We start from the raw sequence: 18,234 nt of genomic DNA, 5'->3' as shown, positions 1-18,234 counted from the left end.
AGTTAGCAAGTGCTGCCAGGCTTGCAAGAGGTTGTATTGACCAGCGAGAGCTGCTTTTGTAGGAGTATGTCCTGGGGTCACGGTGGCACGGTGTGAGCCTCACGAATTTGATGATGGAGAGATGCTTGCCAAGAGCAGGAGCTGCAGGTGTGCTGGGGGATGCTTGGTGCCAAGGGCTGTGCTCAGATGGCACCAAAGGGAATGGTGTAGCCCAGGACAGGCTGTGTTCAGCCAAGGGGCAGCCAGCTGGATGCCACACATGGGGTATGGGCGAGCTCCTCGCAGCCAGCATGAGCAAACCTTGCAGAAAGGCTTTGCCGGAGCCTGCAGCTTTGAGAAAGGGCAGTAAAGGGCAGCGTGCTGCGTTGGCCTGCCAGAACAGATGGGGGTGGGCTACGGACCCACAGCAGCTGGGGAGGAGCCGTGTTCCCTGCAGGCACCCAGCTGGCTGCTGCTCATCTCTGTGCTTTGTAAACTCCCTGCTCTGCAGTACGAGGCTGGTGGGAGCAGCTTGGAAAGATGCATGGGTGTTTTCCCCTCTCCCCTTGGTGTGTGCTCGGTGCAGGCTGCATCCCAGCTGGGTGTGCACCCTCTGCCATCAAGCTTTGGGTTTTGCTGCTGTGCTGGGGCAGAGCCTGCTCCCCAGGGGGAGCCTGTGTGCACTGGGTTGGGCAGAACCCCGCTGTGCGGGCTCCTTCCCATCCTGCTCCCCTCTCTAATGAATCCTCCCAGTGATTTGGAGCCGTGACATCTTGCTCCGAGCTGCTCTCGCAGCGGGGCTCTGACAGATTAATGAGAGAGCCTTTTAAGATGGTGTTTGATTCGCAAGAGCAGCTTTGATGTCTCAGAGCCCAGGGAGGTGATGCTTTCACCTCCCCCTGCCCTGCCCGCCCCCAGCACCACCTTCACCTTGTTCACCACCGCCTCCAGCGCAAGATTTTGCTTTCAGATCTTCCAAATGATCAACTTTTCCTCCTCTTAATTACCGAAACATGCGGGCAGCCCTGCTTTGCCGCAGGGCCTGGGCTGTGTGCTCCAGGTGGGAGCTGGGGCTGAGCTGCTTCACTCAGATTTGGGTCCTGGTGGTTTTTGGAAAGGAAAAATACTTCAAGGGGCTCTCCATGGCTGGGGGTGGCTGGAGCTGCTGGGGTTGTGCCCCAGAGCATCACAGGCGTTCCCAAACAGGGTGGGTGATGCCACCTTCAAGCTCCATCTCAGAGGCCAGACCCGCTGGGTTAAGCATGGCTTTGCCAATTCTGGGAGGTGTTGTCATGCTGCGGTGATGGGGCAGGCGTCTCCCACTGTCTCATCGAGTGAGTAATTAATATTGATGGCAAGGAGGGTGGGCCCGGAGCAGGCGATGCGCGTAGACAGGCCTCGGTGGGAGCGCAGGCCTTGCACGTCTCCATGGCAACGCACATCAGGCTCATGCAGAATTCATGTCGGCCTCGCTGTCCTGATGCACTGCTGCTCCTCGGCCTGCCCATTTAGGTTGAGAAAAGCCTCTAGGATCACTAAGTCCTACCACCAGCCTGGCCTGCCAAGTGCCATTGCTGAGTCGTGTCCAGTCGTGCCACATCCGTGCATCTCTGAAATGCCTCGGGGCTGCGTACCATGGGTGCACCATTCCAATGCTCATCCATCCTCTTTGTGGAGAAATTCGCTCATCCTTACCCTTTCCATGAAGAAATTTGCTCATCTGCTCCCTCTCCATGAAGAAATTCACATCTTACCCTTTCCATAATGAGATTTGCCCATCTTTATTCTTTCCACGAGGCAGTTTGCTCCTCCTTGCCTTTTCCATGGGGCAATTCACTCCTTGCCTTTTCCATTAGGAAATTTGCTCATCCTCCAGGAGTGCTGCCCACCATAACCAGCTTCCTGACTTCCATGGTTGTGGCTTCACCAATGTCATGGAGGCATCCAGTTGTGACTGCTGTATTTGGGATGTGAGAAGCCACCATTGTGGCCCCCCATCCTTGGGGACAGGGTGGGAATGGTGGTAGGTGGGACATAACCTCCTGTGGCCTGGGGGCACAGAAGCAATCTTCTTCATGATGCTGCTCCAGTTTTGCTGTTTGGTTTTCTTATTATTAATTATTTTTTTTTCTGGACAGCAGAAAAGAGCAGTTTTGACATCAGGACATTTCTCCACTTTAATAGGAATTATTATACACGTAATGTGAACGCTTTGGGCTTGTTAGGTAGAGCTCTTCACCTCAAGATCTCAAAGCTTTTGACAAAGCCAGCTTGTTATTTATCCCTACTGCTTATATTGAGCTATTTACCCTCTGACATTGGGGACTGGTGATTGTTCTTATTTAGCTGTTGGTTTTTTTGCAAATCGGTGAGCTAAGGCGTTTTTTTTTTTAGTGAGCTGGAGATCAGGCTTGGGCTGCATGATTTCCCACTCTTCCTCCTCCCACATCAGTTATGGTCACGCTTGTTGCATCCTCCCAGATAAAATTAGGTGCTTGGGAAGGAGGAGGCTGCCTCTGAATCTCAGCCTGTTCTACCTCCTGCGTCTGGCAGGGGAATTAAGGCACTTGGTTTTATTCTGATGAGTTCTGAGCTTATATCATCGAGGTGCATCGCAGTGTAGGGTGGGTGAGGTTTAAATCCATCTGCTAGGAACAAATAGGCTTCCTCACTGGTAGCACTGGTGGTGATTAGAAGTGAAAGGAACTTAACAGCCAATTTGCCTGTCACAATTTGTTTCTGGCTTGAAGTGTTCGTGCATCTTGCTTTGCTTCTTGTCCTGATCAGTGACGCAGGGTCCTCATCCCACGTGTGTATGGCTGCCCATGCTTTGCAGTGATGGAGCTTGCTGGGATGGGAATGGGAATTTGTGTTCCTCTTTGGGCCTGGAGGTAAATGGGTGTTCTTTTCTATCTCTTTTGATTGTGTGGTGGTCTCTGATACTCTAGGTGTGTTTAGGGAGTTCTAGATGGAAGAATAGACAAAGACTTCAATTCTGGTGAAATATCAGTATTCCTTATGTAGCCCGACCCATTTAACTTTGCAATACTTCATTGCCTTTTTGTTATTTACCATTTCTTTTACCACTTCAAACTGAGACATTCCTAAATACATGTGGGCAACATGAGTGCAAAGGAGGTTGCATTAGAAGTGGCACAACCAAGCGTGGCATCAAACCAGAATCAACCGTGTTAAAAATTCCTTTGAAGGAGGGTCAAGACCATTAGTGGAGTTTTGACTTCTTCAGCAGTGTTGTCTATCTGGATGCTGGCATGGAGGGCCAACTGAGAGGGGTGGATCTGCTGTATGGAGCTGGTGTGTGTTCCCCAATTGCAGTCCTCCCAAAGTGGCAGTGGGATGGGCATGGTAGTGGACAGTGGTGGACATGGACGTGGTGGTGGATGCCCCATCCCTGGAGGCATTCAAGGTCAGGCAGGGTGGGGCTCTGAGCACCTGATGTAGGTATAGATGCCCATGTTGAATGAAGGGGAGCAATTCTCCAGTTCTGGACGTGCTCTGCAAAACTCATGGTCTGGGTCTGGGGGAAGGGGCCACTTTGCCCTCTGGTGTTCTTCCACCCTGCACACCCAGCACCATGGGGAGGGGACAGAGGAGCCCTCACTTGTCCTGCCATTCCCATTCCTTTCTTACCATCCTCCCATGCACCCTCTAATCTCAGAGCTCAACAGGCTTATCAGCATTTGTAAAAACAGAAGAGGGAAAGAGCAGCAATGAAAGAGCAGGAGAGACTATCCAGAGCGCTTCATAAAAATGATAAATTGCTTTTAGATATTGGGCAGGAGAGAAGGAGAGTTCTTTTTTATTTGATGATATTAGTCTCTTAGTGGCGCATTGTTGCCGTGCATATGAGCTCGAAATCTCAAGGCAGTGGAAGGCAAACGCCCGGGAATTGAAGTGTAAATGAGCCACTGTCGAGCTCATTTTATTTTGCCTTTTATGATTTCTTGTTCTGCCATTATGTAGGTCAATTTCTATCTCTAATGTACGCTGTGTACGCGCTGGTGAGGCGTGCGGGCTGCTTGGCACTGGCAGAAAGCTCTGGCATCTCTTGCTCCTGCTGTCTCACCTGCATCAGCTGAGTTTGGGGACATCCATTCTGTCCATTCCTCCCCCCGAATGTAAATTTACATTCCCTCCTGCATTAGCAATTCAGATGCTGAACTGGTCTGTGCTGGCTGCTCTGATTAGTGGATGTGATAAAGAGATTCGTGCATCTCCTCCTGGAGGGCCTCCAGCCACGTGATTCAGCTGCTTTGCATAAATGACAGCGAATAAAGCAGCGTGTGTGGGACCACCTGTCCCACGCGTGGACCATTCCTTGATTCTCCTTTCTCCTGCCAGTTGACAAGGTGACATCTGGAGGTGGCACCCTCCTCTTCCCTGTGCCATCATCCTCTGCTGCTGCCACCCTGTGAGCTTCAGCCCCCCAAACCAGGCTCTGTCTTGGGTGTCCCGTGGCTCAGGTGTCCCCTGTCTCTGTCCCCAGCCTGCCGAGGGATGCTGTGTGGGTTCGGGGCGGTGTGTGAGCGCAGCCCCACTGACCCCTCCCAGGCCTCCTGTGTCTGCAAGAAGACAGCTTGCCCCGTGGTGGTGGCTCCAGTCTGCGGCTCTGACTATTCCACTTACAGCAACGAGTGCGAGCTGGAGAAAGCCCAGTGCAACCAGCAGAGACGGATCAAGGTCATCAGCAAGGGACCATGCGGTGAGCACAAGTCAGGGCTGCTTCCCCTCATGCAGAATCCAAGGGGTCTGCGTGGATGTGCAAGGAGGGGGGTGCTCCTCCTGATCCCACAGCATCATCTGGGGCTGGCGATGCTTTGAGGACAGAGCTGATGGGAAGGGACAAGAGAGAACCACCAGCAGTGCTTAATAATAAGCAGGCAGGCTGATGGCCTGAGGGCGATGCGGAGATGCAGGGCAGACCCAGGGGAGCAGCCCCCTCTCATCCATCTCCACTTCCCCACCATGACTCAGCCCTGCGGCTGCAAGCACAGGCAGGATGGGCTGATGAAAGCCCTTCCCCAGCCTGGCATTCACCAGCTGGGAGCAAGGAGCTGTGTAAATGAGACCCAGTCTCCTCGTCTCAGAGTAAATTAACTTGACCTTTCTCGCACGCAGTGCGCTGGCTTGCAATAAATCTGCACCCGGCTCCCCTGCTGGGGATCTCAGCAGAGAGGGGAGAGTGCCGAGTGACTTATTTAAAATAATCATCATAAAAAAGTGACAAATTAAGAAGGAAAAAAAAAAAAAAAGCTGGTGAATACACCGTAGGCCTCCCCTGTCGGAGAGGAAATTGCTCCTTAAGCTCTTCCTCTAATTACAGTTTGCAGGAGGTGCCTTAAGGACCCTCGTGCTGCTCAAAGAGATGCTGGCACTGAGGAGCTGGGGGTGCAGCCGGGCAGGGGGGAGCTCCCCTTCCCTGTGGTTAAGGCTGACCCCACATCTGAGCTGTGCGCCCTTTGGGGTGGGTGCAGCTGGCTGCTTCCGCACCGGGAGCGGACAGCAGCACCCGCTAAGGGCAGGACGTGATGGTGGAGGAGACGCTTTCACAGTGCACCCTCTCCTCAGGCTCCAAGGACCCCTGCGTGGAGGTGACGTGCAGCTTTGGCAGCACGTGTGTCCGCTCTGCAGACGGCCAGACGGCGAAATGCGTGTGCCCCGCGTCCTGCAGCGGCGTGGCCGAGAGCGTCGTCTGCGGCAGCGATGGCGAGGACTACCGCAGCGAGTGCGACCTCAACAAGCACGCCTGCGACAAGCAGGAGAACGTCTTCAAGAAGTTCGATGGAGCCTGCGGTGAGTGGACCCAATCCCTGGTGGGTGTTGAGTGAAAAAGGTTTCTTTGCATCGGAGGAGGTGAGGCCAGGTGGGATCTGGGTGGGGTGGGGGAAGCTCGGCCACTCCGAGGATGGCTGTGGATGCTTGTAATGAAAAGCAACCGTATTCATTAGGAAAGCCATGAGATCAGCCAGGACACGTGCCAGGCCCCTGTTTTTCCCCAGGGGAAGGACTGTGGGAGTGTGCTTGGGGAGGCTGCAGAGCTAAAAGAGCATGAGTTGTGCGTTCAACACTCAGCCCCAAGTAGGGTGAGATGGGTGCAGGTCGGGAGCTGGGTGCTTTTCAGGGCAGAGGGGACAAGTTCTTTGGGCATCACTCAGATATCTGAAATGCTATCATTGTGTGGTCCCCAGGATGCTGTCTGTGCAGCTCCCCACCCCACCGTGTAGTCTCGTCTCCTCAGCCAGACTGCATCCCTCGCTTACCTACAGCATTTTGGATCTACACAAAACATTCTGGCGATTTTGTTGGGTTTGTAGAGATCTCAGCAGGGGTTACACATCCCTGCTGCGATTCAGAGCAGCAGCAAGCCCTGGCAGCATTTGCCAGAGGGGAAACAGGAGATGGATAGGGCAGGTCCTGCGGGAGCTCCTTCATTTCCATGATTGCTGCACGTGCTGAGATAGGCAAAGCGAAAGGCTTCATCTGCAGCCCTGCCCACTGCAGCCTCCTCCAGGAGGGCATGGCATCGTTCATTCCCTTTGTCAGCCTGGGACTCTGGTAAATGCAGGGATTTCAGAGAGCAGGATTAAAGAGGGGAAATGCTTGGAAAAATAAAATGCTCCTCCTGTCTGATGGCTGCCTTAGGAAGGGCACATGTCTTCAGGTGAGCAGCTCTGCAACGTGAACCCCTGCACATGTCGATCCTAAAGGGGGGACCAGCACCCCTTGAGCCCTGATGGGGACACAAGGGGTGGGATGGGGTGCTTTGGAAGCACCGCCTAGGCAGGATGCAAGCTGACTCTGCTTTCCTCCTCCCTTTCCTCCATGCAGACCCCTGTAAGGGCGTCCTCAACGACATGAACCGTGTGTGCCGGGTGAACCCCCGCACCCGTCGGGTGGAGCTGCTCTCCCGCCCCGAGAACTGTCCCTCGAAGCGGGATCCGGTGTGCGGAGACGATGGGGTGACGTACCCCAACGAGTGCGTGATGGGGCGCACGGGGGCCATCCGAGGGCTGGAGATCCAGAAGGTGCGCTCCGGGCAGTGCCAGCACCAGGGTGAGTACCTCTTGTTTTTCCCCTATGCTTTCAGAAACGAGAGCATCCCCGCTCTGAGGGGTGCAACACGTATCTCTCTTCTCCTTTCCCAGACAAATGTAAGGATGAATGCAAGTTCAATGCTGTCTGCCTGAACCGCCGTGGTGCAGCGCGTTGCTCCTGTGACCGCATCACCTGTGATGGCACCTACAGACCCGTGTGTGCCCGCGACAGCCGCACCTACAGCAACGACTGCGAGAGGCAGAAAGCTGAGTGCCACCACAGAGCTGCCATCCCAGTGAAGCACAGCGGACCCTGCGGTAAGCCTGCACCTCTCCTCCTCTTGCACCCAGCCTGCGTCCGTCCCACGCAGGCTCAGCTGATGCTGGGAAGCTGCAGGTAAGTGGTGGTTGGGTTGGCACCTCGCAGCGAGCCTTGGGATCTGCTCGGTGTTACAGCCAGCCGAGCGTCTGATGCTCGTGCTCTTTTTCCTTCCAGCTGTCTTGTGTGCGTCTGTGTCTTGTCTCTGTCTGGTGTTCTCACTGAAATGGGGGAGAACCATCTGTGACATACCCGTGATGCCCACCAACTCCTCTTCATCATCACTCGTTCCCTTCCCAGGGTAGTGCCAGCCCTTGCTCCTGCCATGCTTCCCCTCCATGCCCACCTCTCTCAGCTCCAGGTCCTCCAGCAGGAACGCTCTCCGGAGGACTCGCCGTGGCTTTGTCTTGTCTCTGGGAGAAGCTTTTGTATGTGCTAGGGGAGGGGTCCTTAGGACACTGGGAACATTTCGTCTCAAAATGATTGCATGGCAAATGAAGGTGGTTGAATACGGTCGTCGAATTGAGTTTGAAGGGACGGTTGTTTCAGCTTGGATTTGTTTTTGCTGGAGGTGTGGAACTGTGTCCTGTTTTAAGCTGATGTTTTATAAGGTGTCGGGTGCTTCAAACCTTTTGAAATGCTCAGAAATCCAGCCTGGTGTGTTGGGTCTGTTGGGTTGGTTTTGTGCTCCTGTGGTAGGTTTTAATCCTGCCAGGCTCAGCTGCTGGAAAATCGTTTGTCAGGCTCCCAAAATCACACTTAATATAATGACAACTGTTATTTTTAATCACCCACTTCAGTTTGCTTCTGGCTGCTGGATGATTACGAGTCAGATCCCCAAGTCCTTTCTGGGCAGGAAAAGCACTTCTCGGTCCTTCACCTCCTGTGTCCCTGGAAGCTGCTGGGGATGCCAGCTGCCCTGGATGTGGCAAAAAGAGGAGGATGGGGACAAAGCGAGGTGCAAGGTTCCCATGGCATCCCAAATTTCCAGGGCAAGCAGAGAGCTGTTGCTGGGAGCTGCCCTGCTGCCAGGCTGCCATCCTTCCCACCACATCCATGAAGTGAGGACAGTGGGATATGCTCCCTGTGCACCTGTCCATCCCTTCTCCATTGTATTCTCTGTTATTCCATCCCTCCTCCCAGCTTCTCTCCCTCGGGATGAGTGCACAGCTGCTTTCCAGAGGGCAGACAGTGAACACAGCAGCAGTGTTTTAATCTCACACACACCTCTTTTCCAGCAGCAGAGCTAAGGAGGCAAAAGCAAACAAAACAGCTCAGACCCCGTTTTTAATCTTTCTCTGCTTTCGTGCCACGATGGGACAGCTGAGAAAGGAGGACTGGGATGATGTGGCAGGAGGTGGAGGGAAGGTGCATCTGTCTTTTCCTCCCTGCCTCTTTTTGCTCTCTTTCTCTCCCCCTCTGCTCTCTCTCTCTTTCCTTTTTCGTCTGTGTCTTGTGTTTTACAGTGTTTCCTGTTTGGAGGAAGGAGTTGTGTCCTCGCAGCACCCTTCTGCTCCCTACCCGGACATCTCTGCTAGGAGGTCGGCTTTCTCCTCTTCTCCATAGCCAGTGCCAGCCCTGGCCTCTCCCCGTTGCTCCCTTCCTCTCCAGTTTTCCTTAAGAGTCCCAAAACAGAGAGGTTCCCCTGGTTTTGCTCCCACCCCCTTGACCCGCACGCTTCCTGCCGGAGCGGAGGATGCTGACTGTGCCTTGACCCTTAGAGGCAGATGAGAGTGGGAGCAGAGGTGGGTGGTGCGAGACCCCACTCCTCTGTGAGCCGATACCTCTGGACTGCTCCCAGTTGCTCTCACCTCTCCTTTCACTCCCAACTAACCCGTTCCCTCCCTGCCTCCTGCTTCCCCAGCCCTCACATTAGCCAGGATGCAGAACAGGCGTTGTGCTTCTTCCATGCCTCAGTTTCCCTGCAGGATGGAGAAGAGATGACAGCAGGGCTTGATTTTAGCAAAGGTCCTTTAGCCGAAGGTCCTTGCTTGCTCTCTCCTCATTACAACCACCCACATCAAAACTGGTGCCAAAACCCTTACTGACCTCTGCAGGTGCCCAGGGCTGCATTTCGGGTTTCTCTCTCCATACACGCATGCTGCCTCTGTGTGTTTGGGGATATGGTTATGGTACGTGTGTTGTGTTTTGTGTTGAACACAAGCAGGAGATGCGAGCAGTGCCACAGGGCAGAGCACCGTGGGGAGCAGTTCCTGCTCCTTGGGAGCTGCTTGTAAACCCTTCAGCCACAGGGAAATTGAGGACAGAGGGGGAAAGGCTGGGTGAGAGCAGTGCCCATGTGCCTGAATTGCCTCCCTGTTCCTTTGGCTCTGAGCTCTGACTTGGCAGAGACTTCCCAAAGAGCCAGACCCCAAATTCATACCTGTTTATGCCCACATTTTGGCCTGTTCTCTCTCTGGTTCATAGCATGCAGCCAAGCTCCCTGACGGCTCAAGCTTTGATCCTGCCCTGCAGCTGCAGTCACATCCATCCTTCCAGAGGAGGAAGGCAGAGCTTTGCCCCTTCCCACTCCCTGTGCCTGCCCACTGGGGCTGTACTGCATCTGCTGCTGCATCCATCTCACCTCTGCCACTCTGTCTCTTCCCACGTCCTTCTTGTCGATGTGTCCTTGTCCGTGTCCAGCACGTGTTACACTGATGTCCTTTCCTTGCCTCAGATCCTCAGAGCTTTTGTAGTGGGTCGCAGGAATGGGTCCCTGGGCAGTGCTGGGGCACCGCTGGCTTTTAGTTACCCACGGTGGCTGGAGGGATGTGGGACATGGGGGATTTCCCCTGGAGCCTTGCAGAACTCTGCCAGGATGCTCAGTACTGCCTTTTTGCTGCCACCACCAGAAGGGCTGGCTGCTCACCTTCTCGCTGCTGGGCATCTTGTGGGGAGGGATGCCAGCTGCTCAGCTGACATTGATGGAGCAGCTCCATTATGAGAGCAGAGGGCATGGCTGCCTCTCAGCCCACACTGTGGAGCATCCTCAGGGCTCTGCTCCCTGAGCTGGGTGCCTGAGGACTGGGACAAAGCGAGGACAGAAGCTCTCTTCGTCCCACCCCACCAGGAGGGGAAGGCAGAATCCCATGAGGTGCATGGGATGGAGGAACGAGCGTGCTGGGGGAGGAGATCTCGTGCCTGCTTCCCAACCCTAACCTCTGCTGAGCATGGGGGGATGCTATGCTGGGGGGTAGGGGCTGGTGCAAGGCCAGGAGCTCTGTGCATTGCCACGGCTTTGGGGGTGGGGGAGGCAGGCTGCAGCCGCCGGCATGCCTCGCTGTGCACCCTGCCCGGGGATGCTCAGCAGTCAGCAGGCTCATGCTGCCACCCATTTCCTATACCCCCTCTGCAGACCTGGGTACTCCCAGCCCCTGCCTGAGCGTGGAGTGCACTTTTGGGGCCACGTGCGTGGTGAAGAACCGGGAGCCCGTGTGCGAGTGCCAGCAGGTGTGCCAGGGCCGCTATGACCCCGTCTGCGGCAGCGACAACCGCACCTACGGCAACCCCTGCGAGCTCGACTCCATGGCCTGCGTCCTCAAAAGAGAGATCCGGGTGAAGCACAAGGGGCCCTGTGGTAAGGAGATGGCCATCCTGGTGCTCGTGGTGGGGCTGCTCGCATGCACTTGTGCTGTGCAAAAGGAGGGAGGGGCAGCTTGGCACCACTGTGCATCCCCCAGGGGGATGTTGCTGGTGTGGATGCGCTGATCTCACCCTCTGGGTTCCTCTTTCCCTGCACGAGCCCTGCGTGTGTTGGAGCTGTGTGCAGCTCTCCCATCTGCAGGCTCTCTGCTCGTGCCAGCACAGCTTTGCCAGGCGGGAAGTGTTTGCACACAGGCAGAGCCCAAGCTGGTGGTGCGTGCTCCTTTGTGCAATCTGCTGGGCTCTTGCACTTTTGTCCGAGTGCTGCTGTTCTGCCCTTAAATCTTCAGGCTGGGCAGCAGGTGCTCTGCACCCAGGGCTGCGCTCCTCCTCCCTTGGCCAGCCCTGATTTATTGCTCCCCATAACGGCACTCAGCCTCGTGCTCTCTGCATTGCATTTAGCTGTAACAGCTCACAGCTCCGGTGACATTTCCTCGCAATTACTCCTGGCCCTGATGGCTTTTACAAGCAGTTATTGCCTTGCAGCCTCTCTCCTCCCTCCTGCAGCCTCACCTCTGCTGGGGCTCAGGTCCTGCAGGGCTTAGCACAGGGGATGAGGTTGCGGAGGGGTTTAATTTCAGCTCTGGCACTTCCATACAAAGCAACGCCCGCCCTGCTGATTTAACCCACTGCTTTTTTGTTCCTTTCCCCTGCAGACCGCTGCGGCAAGTGCCAGTTTGGGGCCATCTGTGAGGCGGAGACGGGGCGGTGCGTGTGCCCCACGGAGTGTGTGCCCTCCTCCCAGCCCGTCTGTGGCACAGATGGCAACACCTACGGCAGCGAGTGCGAGCTCCACGTCCGAGCGTGCACGCAGCAGACGAACATTTTGGTGGCTGCCCAAGGCGACTGCAGTGAGTCTGGCAAGGTCCCCTTCGTCCCTCTTCTTGCTCCTTTCGGTGGCGTTTTGAGGAGCGGATGCTCAGCATCCCCCCTGCTCACCCAGGGCTGTCCGTGCGCTGGGGGAGGCAGCGGAGAAACCTGAGGGTGGGGATGTGTTGGTGTCTGAGCCACGCGGAGGGAGTGGGTTGCCATCAAAAATGGGAGGGCTTCCATCCCCAGGGGGTGATTCCTCCCTGCTTATATGTGCTCCCATCACAGGAAACCGTCTGTGCTGATTTCCCAATGAATTAAAAGCCTTGCCTCGGTGTTTTCCATTAGAACAAATCACACTCGAGCAAAAGCAGCGCGTTGAGCCCCCATAAAACCAGTCCAGCTGGACTGGCTTTCCAGGGCTGAGCAGTACGTGGGGAGAAAACTGGGAGAGGAAACAATAACAGGGGTGTGACTCCCAGGATCCAGAATGAGAGTAAATGGGATTTCTTCCTGGTGTCCTTGCAGAGTCCTGTGGCAGCACGGTGTGCTCCTTTGGCAGCACGTGTGTGGGGGGGCAGTGCGTGTGTCCCCGCTGTGAGCGGCAGCCCCTGGCCCAGCTCTGCGGCACCGACGGCCTCACCTACGACAACCGCTGCGAGCTGCGAGCAGCATCCTGCCAGCAGCAGAAGAGCATCGAGGTGGCCAAGATGGGGCCGTGCGAGGACGGTGGGTTGCTGCTCTTGCCTTGGCTGATGCCACCTGGGCACGCTTTGTGGTTGGCCCCGGGTGGAGATGCTCCATGGGGATGGCTCAGGGTGGTTCTGTGGTGCTGGGCAAGCACCAGGATGCTCTTCCTGAGCCCTTTCTATAGTAGGGGATAGTGTTGGGGAGGAGCTCAGCTGTAGGATGCAGTATCCCCTATTGCTAGCCATGATCCCACTCAGTAGCATCTTTTAATCATCTCTGGGTACTTGAGTAAAGCAGCTCAGCATCCCTCTGGAAGCAGGCTGGGACCTCTCAGCCCTGCCTTGCTGGTGGTCAGACACTCCTGAGCTCCCCTCTCTGCGAGGGGAAGGCATGGGTTAGCACAGACCTCACCCAGACCTCGCTGCTGTGATGCTGCCATTCCTCTGCTCACTGCACCAGGAAGGACGTCAGTGCGTGGCAGAGCTCAGGGATAAGGGCAAGGCAGAACATGGTGTTTGATCACAGCCCTCCTTTGGGAATTTCAGGTTGATGTCCCTCTGGGAAAAGATCTTAAATAATTCTCTGTGTAATGCCAACTCCCAGCCTTTGATCACTCAATAAAAAGGGGCAGGTTTTCCTTTTTTTTTTTTCCCTTTTAATTAAAAAAGCCTTTGAAATTGATGACATCCCCATTCTTGCTGCTGGAGCTGTGGGCACCTTATGGAGAGGCAGTCAGGCGGAGCACAGGGTTTATAGGTTGGGCAGGAAGGCTTCTGGCCAGCTCCTAAGGCATCCCTGTGCCATTTGCATTGCTTAACTTAGCATAGTGGTGGGAGCACTTGCTTTCTGCAAGGGAGGACATCTCTGAGGTACAGACAGGAGCATCTTAACATATGGGCATCCTGATCTGGTGGTTGACAGCCCTGCCCACAGCGTGGGGATGGAACTGGATGGTCTTTAAGGTCTCTTCCAACCCACACCATTCTGTGATTCTGTGACACGTTGGCCACAGTTGCTGGAGGTGTTTGTGCTGGAGATATTCAGAAGCTGCCTGGAGATGCTCCTGGGCAAGGTGGCCCTGCTCGAACTCTCTGTTTTCCTCTGGCTCTGTTGGTAGCCCCTCTCACCGTGCTTCTCCCCTACCCAGAGTGTGGCTCAGGAGGTTCAGGCTCTGGTGATGGGAGTGAGTGCGAGCAGGACCGGTGCCGTCACTACGGGGGTTGGTGGGATGAGGACGCAGAGGATGACCGCTGTGTGTGTGACTTCACCTGCCTGGCAGTGCCACGGAGCCCGGTAAGCACATTAAGCATTTCTGGGCTGCTGGCCTTGCTCCCTTCAGCCTGCTGGCCTTGTTACATGCTTCCTGGGGCATCCCGTGGGCAGGGAACCCGCTCTGAGGGCTCCCCTCACCATCCCGGCAGGTCTGTGGCTCTGATGATGTGACCTATGCCAACGAGTGTGAGCTGAAGAAGACACGGTGTGAAAAACGCCAGGACCTCTATGTCACCAGCCAAGGAGCCTGCCGTGGTGAGCGAGTCCCTGCAGCATGGGCCATCCCCATCCTGGTGCTCTGATGTTCCCGTTTCATGCCTGACCAAAGCTGGGGCCTCCCTCCATCACCTACCCCAGCATCTGAGCGAGGACTGCATGGTTTTGCAGGAAGGCTGCTCAATCTCTGCGTTGGCCATCGTGCCCCAAGGTAACTCATGCCTCTCTGCCTTGCTCCACAGCCCTCACCACGACCCCACCGCCTCTCCCAGTTGTGCACTGCAGTCAGACCATCTATGGGTGCTGCCCGGACAACATGACCCTGGCACTCGGAGTGGGTGCAGCCGGGTGTCCAAGTGAGTGATGGCTGTGTCCCCAGCTCGAGGGGAGCTTGGGGTCTCACTGTGGGGAGAAAAGGGAAGGTGGAATGTCCCGATTCCTCAGCTAGCTTGCTCGTTTCATTAATATTTATTGAATAATTGTCAGAGTCAGCACTTCAACAGAAGGAGTGTTTTGAGAGGCATTAGCATGTTATTAACAGCTGAGGCTGTGGCTGCCTGTTAGGGAAACCCCTCACCCCGTGGAGATACAGCTCACACCATGCTTGGGCCTGGCTGATGCCTGTGTGATGAGGATGTAGTGCTGCTTCATGTGCCATGTAATTTAAAAAGCAGCAGCATTCAGTCAGCATCTCTTCCTGGAGCTGACCAAGATGGCAGGAGTGGGTCAGGAGGATGCTAGAGAGGAGGTGGAGCATCTTGCTTCAGCATCACCCTGATGGTGTTGGGTTGGAGACACGTGCCATGGATCATCCATCCGTGGGAACAGCTTCTTCCTCACCATGGAATCCAGTATCCCACTGGTTTCTGCCCCGTGCGTGCAGGCAACAAGCATACACCAGGGGATAATCCCCACTTGAGCCCCTGGAGCAGATTTCTGCCTTGCTGCCTGCCCTGGACACACCATCTCTCTGCCTCTGGCTGCTCCCAAACTCTCCTTTGCTCTGCAGCTATCTCCCTTCCACTGCTCCTCCGGGGCTGAGGGAGCATTTCACCATCTATCTTTGGATCACTTCCCTCCATCAACTTCCTAATGAATGAATTAATAATAAACTCCTAATAGCTTCCTCCCCCTTTGATGTCAATGAGAGGAGCTCTAGACGAGAGCAGAGTTAATCCCTGGAGTTCAGTCCTGCCCTGTAGCTGGGGGAGGTAGCGGGCACAGCGGGGATGGGTCCGTGGTTGGACTAGATGATCTTAGAGATCATTTCCATCCTTTATGATTCCTCCTCGGGACTCACCCTGTGCTCTCTCTTGGCTTTCAGGCACCTGCCAGTGCAATCCCTACGGCTCCTACGGGGGAGCCTGCGACCCCAGCACGGGGCAGTGCTCCTGCAAGCCGGGTGTGGGGGGGCTCAAATGCGACCGCTGCGAGCCCGGCTTCTGGAACTTTCGTGGCATCGTCACCGACAGCAAGAGCGGCTGCACGCGTGAGTGCTGGCTGCTGTGCCATTTACAGCTGGGAACCCTAACGCTGCTCCTCCCGTGAGCCAAATCTGGTGGCTGTTTCTGCAAAATTTCTGCTGCCCGCGACTGCACCAACGCAGTGATTTCTTTTTCCCCTCCTTGCTCAGCCTGTAACTGCGACCCGGTGGGCTCAGTGCGCGACGACTGCGAGCAGATGACTGGGCTCTGCTCCTGCAAGACTGGTATCACTGGCATGAAGTGCAACCAGTGTCCCAATGGCAGCAAGATGGGCATTGCTGGCTGTGAAAAAGGTGAGGGGGTGGGGGGATGTGTGGGTCACAGAAGTGCTGCTCTAGAGGGACCCTGGGAGAGCTGAGACCCCTGAGAGGAGGGGAGTTTGTATTCAACATAGGCTCTCAGCTCTTATTATTTTAATTTTTATGCTTGGCACATGTTTTGTTCATTTTGTCCCCCTTTTCTCCCTACCCTAGACCCATCAGCTCCAAAATCCTGTGAGGAAATGAGCTGCGAGTTCGGGGCCTCGTGTGTGGAGGTCAATGGCTTTGCCCACTGCGAGTGCCCGTCCCCACTCTGCTCGGAGGCCAACATGACCAAGGTATGGGGGGATCACTAGGGGCTGAGCTGGGCTGTGGGTGCAGGGACATATGGCCAGCGTGGTCCTGCCAGGCTTGGGACTAGAGTTCAGCTGCTGCCCACCAGGTCACTGTCCTCAGTGTGTGGAGCAGGAATGTGCCAGCCATGGGTGTTCCCAACATGGGGCATTGTGCATCACGGATGCCTCCTGAGCTCGGTTTGAGGACAGGTTTATTTTGCCTGAGGCTTGTTGGAGGACAGATGCAGTGGTCACATCTTGCACCGTTTCTCTTCCCAGGTGTGTGGCTCTGATGGTGTCACCTATGGGGACCAGTGCCAGCTGAAAACCATTGCGTGCCGGCAGGGACAGCTCATCACAGTGAAGCACATGGGGCAATGCCACGGTGAGTGCCTCCTCATGCCCTGCCATGGTCACCCTTTCCCAGACCAGCCCCCTTCTAAACTTCCCTCTCTTGCTTCTCCTCCTAGAGTCCATCACTCACTCGAGCCACACGATGCCACCCACCCCTCTGCCCACCTTGCCCGTGGACAAGCTCATCCTACCCCCACCACTGCAGCTGACCACCCGGGCTCCAAAGCCCACCGAGCTGGCCACCACCTCCCTGCTGAAGGAAGCCAGCCCCACTGCAGGAGGTCACCCTACAACAAGGCGTGTCACGACGACGCGACCCGCCACCACACCATGGATGACCCATGGGGTGCTGAAGACCACCGTCCGCCCGCTCTCCACTTCTCCAGTGGTCCTGGCCACCACTCAGCCTGCCTACGCTGAGTCAGGCAGTGCAGAAGGCAGTGGGGACCAGGAGATGAGCATCAGTGGGGACCAGGAATCCAGCGGGGCAGGCTCTGCTGGTGAGCATTGCTTCTGGGCCTTGGAATGTCGAAATAAAAGAGATGAGGCTGTGTCCCAGCTTTGTGGTCTCACAGGAGCGAGGTTCTACCTCTGTTAATGCTTTCCTGCAGGGGAAGAGGAGGTGGAGGAAAGCCAGGTAACCCCAACTCCAGCCATCGAGAGGGCAACGTGCTACAACACCCCGCTCGGGTGCTGCTCTGATGGCAAGACTGCAGCTGCTGATGCAGAAGGGAGCAACTGTCCGGGTGAGTCTGTATGTTTTGGAGGCCAGGAGACAGACAGAGCCCTTACAGGGCACAGAGCTTGGCAAGTGTTGGCAGTGAGCCCTGCTTTGGTCCCAGCCTGGGCCTGGGCTCTCATTGGGACATCCCCTTGTTGCTCTGAACACCACATTTTCCTTTTAACACACAAAAGAGTAGAAGTTATGGACTCTTCACGTGGTTACCCGCAGCAGGGATCTCCATAGCTCCCAAAGCTTTCCTGGAAGGGAACCACACCTTGGGTTCCCGTTGCACTTTTGCCAGGCTGACCCCAGCCTACTCACAGCATCTCAGCTCTCCCAGCACGGGTTTTCTTCTTGCTCACAGCCACGTGTGGCCCTGCTGTGGCCCCGTTGCATGCCCGTGTCTGATCCGACCGTGTTGACTGTGTGCTGCTCTGGCTAACGTCTTTCTCTTGTTACTCAGCCGGTGCAGGGGGGCTGCTCTCCGGGCCGGAGCTCAGAGGAAACCGTATGGTAAAAGCTGCCATCTTCAGCCTGGTCTTTGCCATCTGCTCCAGCACCCTCTGCTACTAATCCTCCATGGCGCTCTCCCAGACCCATCCAGACTAACCCCAACACTGGCACTACCCACACACTGCCATCACCCTCTCCCCCCCCCCAGGGACTTTGAGTGCTCTTCACGGGTCAGCCAGATGCCTTCCCCCCTCCCCATGAGCCAGCTAAATGGGTTTGTTTTGTCTGCCCTCCCTCCTGCAGCTACCAAAGTCTTCCAAGGAGTCCTCATCCTGGAGGAGGTGGAAGGCCAGGAGCTGTTCTACACACCTGAGATGGCTGACCCCAAGTCGGAGCTCTTTGGGGAGACAGCCAGGAGCATCGAGAGCGCAGTGAGTCCTTCATGCTTGATTGCAAGCCCAGCTAAGACATTTCTCACCTTAGAAAGAGAAAAGAAGACCCTGTGTAGCCACCCCACAAAGGCAGGGGCCAGGTGCTGCCTGCTTTCCTGGAGTCACAGAATCGTAAAGGTTGCAGAAGTCACAGTTTTGGTGGTGGGGCTATTCAGATGAGAGGTGCTTCCTGAATTGCTTGGACTTCCC

At 55.7% G+C, this 18,234-nt stretch overlaps 1 protein-coding gene across 1 annotated transcript in view; it reads left to right on the top strand.

Annotated features, from left to right (window-relative positions):
- AGRN (agrin) overlaps window positions 1–18,234 on the top strand; it is a 60,125-nt gene that overhangs the window by 30,221 nt on the left and 11,670 nt on the right. The window contains 17 exon segments of the mRNA XM_065737989.1: window positions 4,487–4,702; window positions 5,569–5,793; window positions 6,829–7,053; window positions 7,146–7,352; window positions 10,709–10,930; window positions 11,652–11,846; window positions 12,334–12,534; window positions 13,643–13,788; window positions 13,917–14,022; window positions 14,226–14,339; window positions 15,308–15,472; window positions 15,617–15,760; window positions 15,941–16,065; window positions 16,342–16,447; window positions 16,533–16,916; window positions 17,028–17,162; window positions 17,897–18,024. Of these exon segments, the coding sequence (XP_065594061.1) occupies window positions 4,487–4,702; window positions 5,569–5,793; window positions 6,829–7,053; window positions 7,146–7,352; window positions 10,709–10,930; window positions 11,652–11,846; window positions 12,334–12,534; window positions 13,643–13,788; window positions 13,917–14,022; window positions 14,226–14,339; window positions 15,308–15,472; window positions 15,617–15,760; window positions 15,941–16,065; window positions 16,342–16,447; window positions 16,533–16,916; window positions 17,028–17,162; window positions 17,897–18,024 (3,044 nt within the window).

Source organism: Cyrtonyx montezumae, unplaced genomic scaffold, assembly GCF_038088225.1.
Source record: "Cyrtonyx montezumae isolate F1298 unplaced genomic scaffold, pur_monq_1.0 scaffold_21, whole genome shotgun sequence".
NCBI lineage: Eukaryota > Metazoa > Chordata > Aves > Galliformes > Odontophoridae > Cyrtonyx > Cyrtonyx montezumae.
The sequence above is the reverse complement of the archived record's forward strand: the minus strand, read 5'-3'. Positions and strand labels throughout refer to the sequence as shown.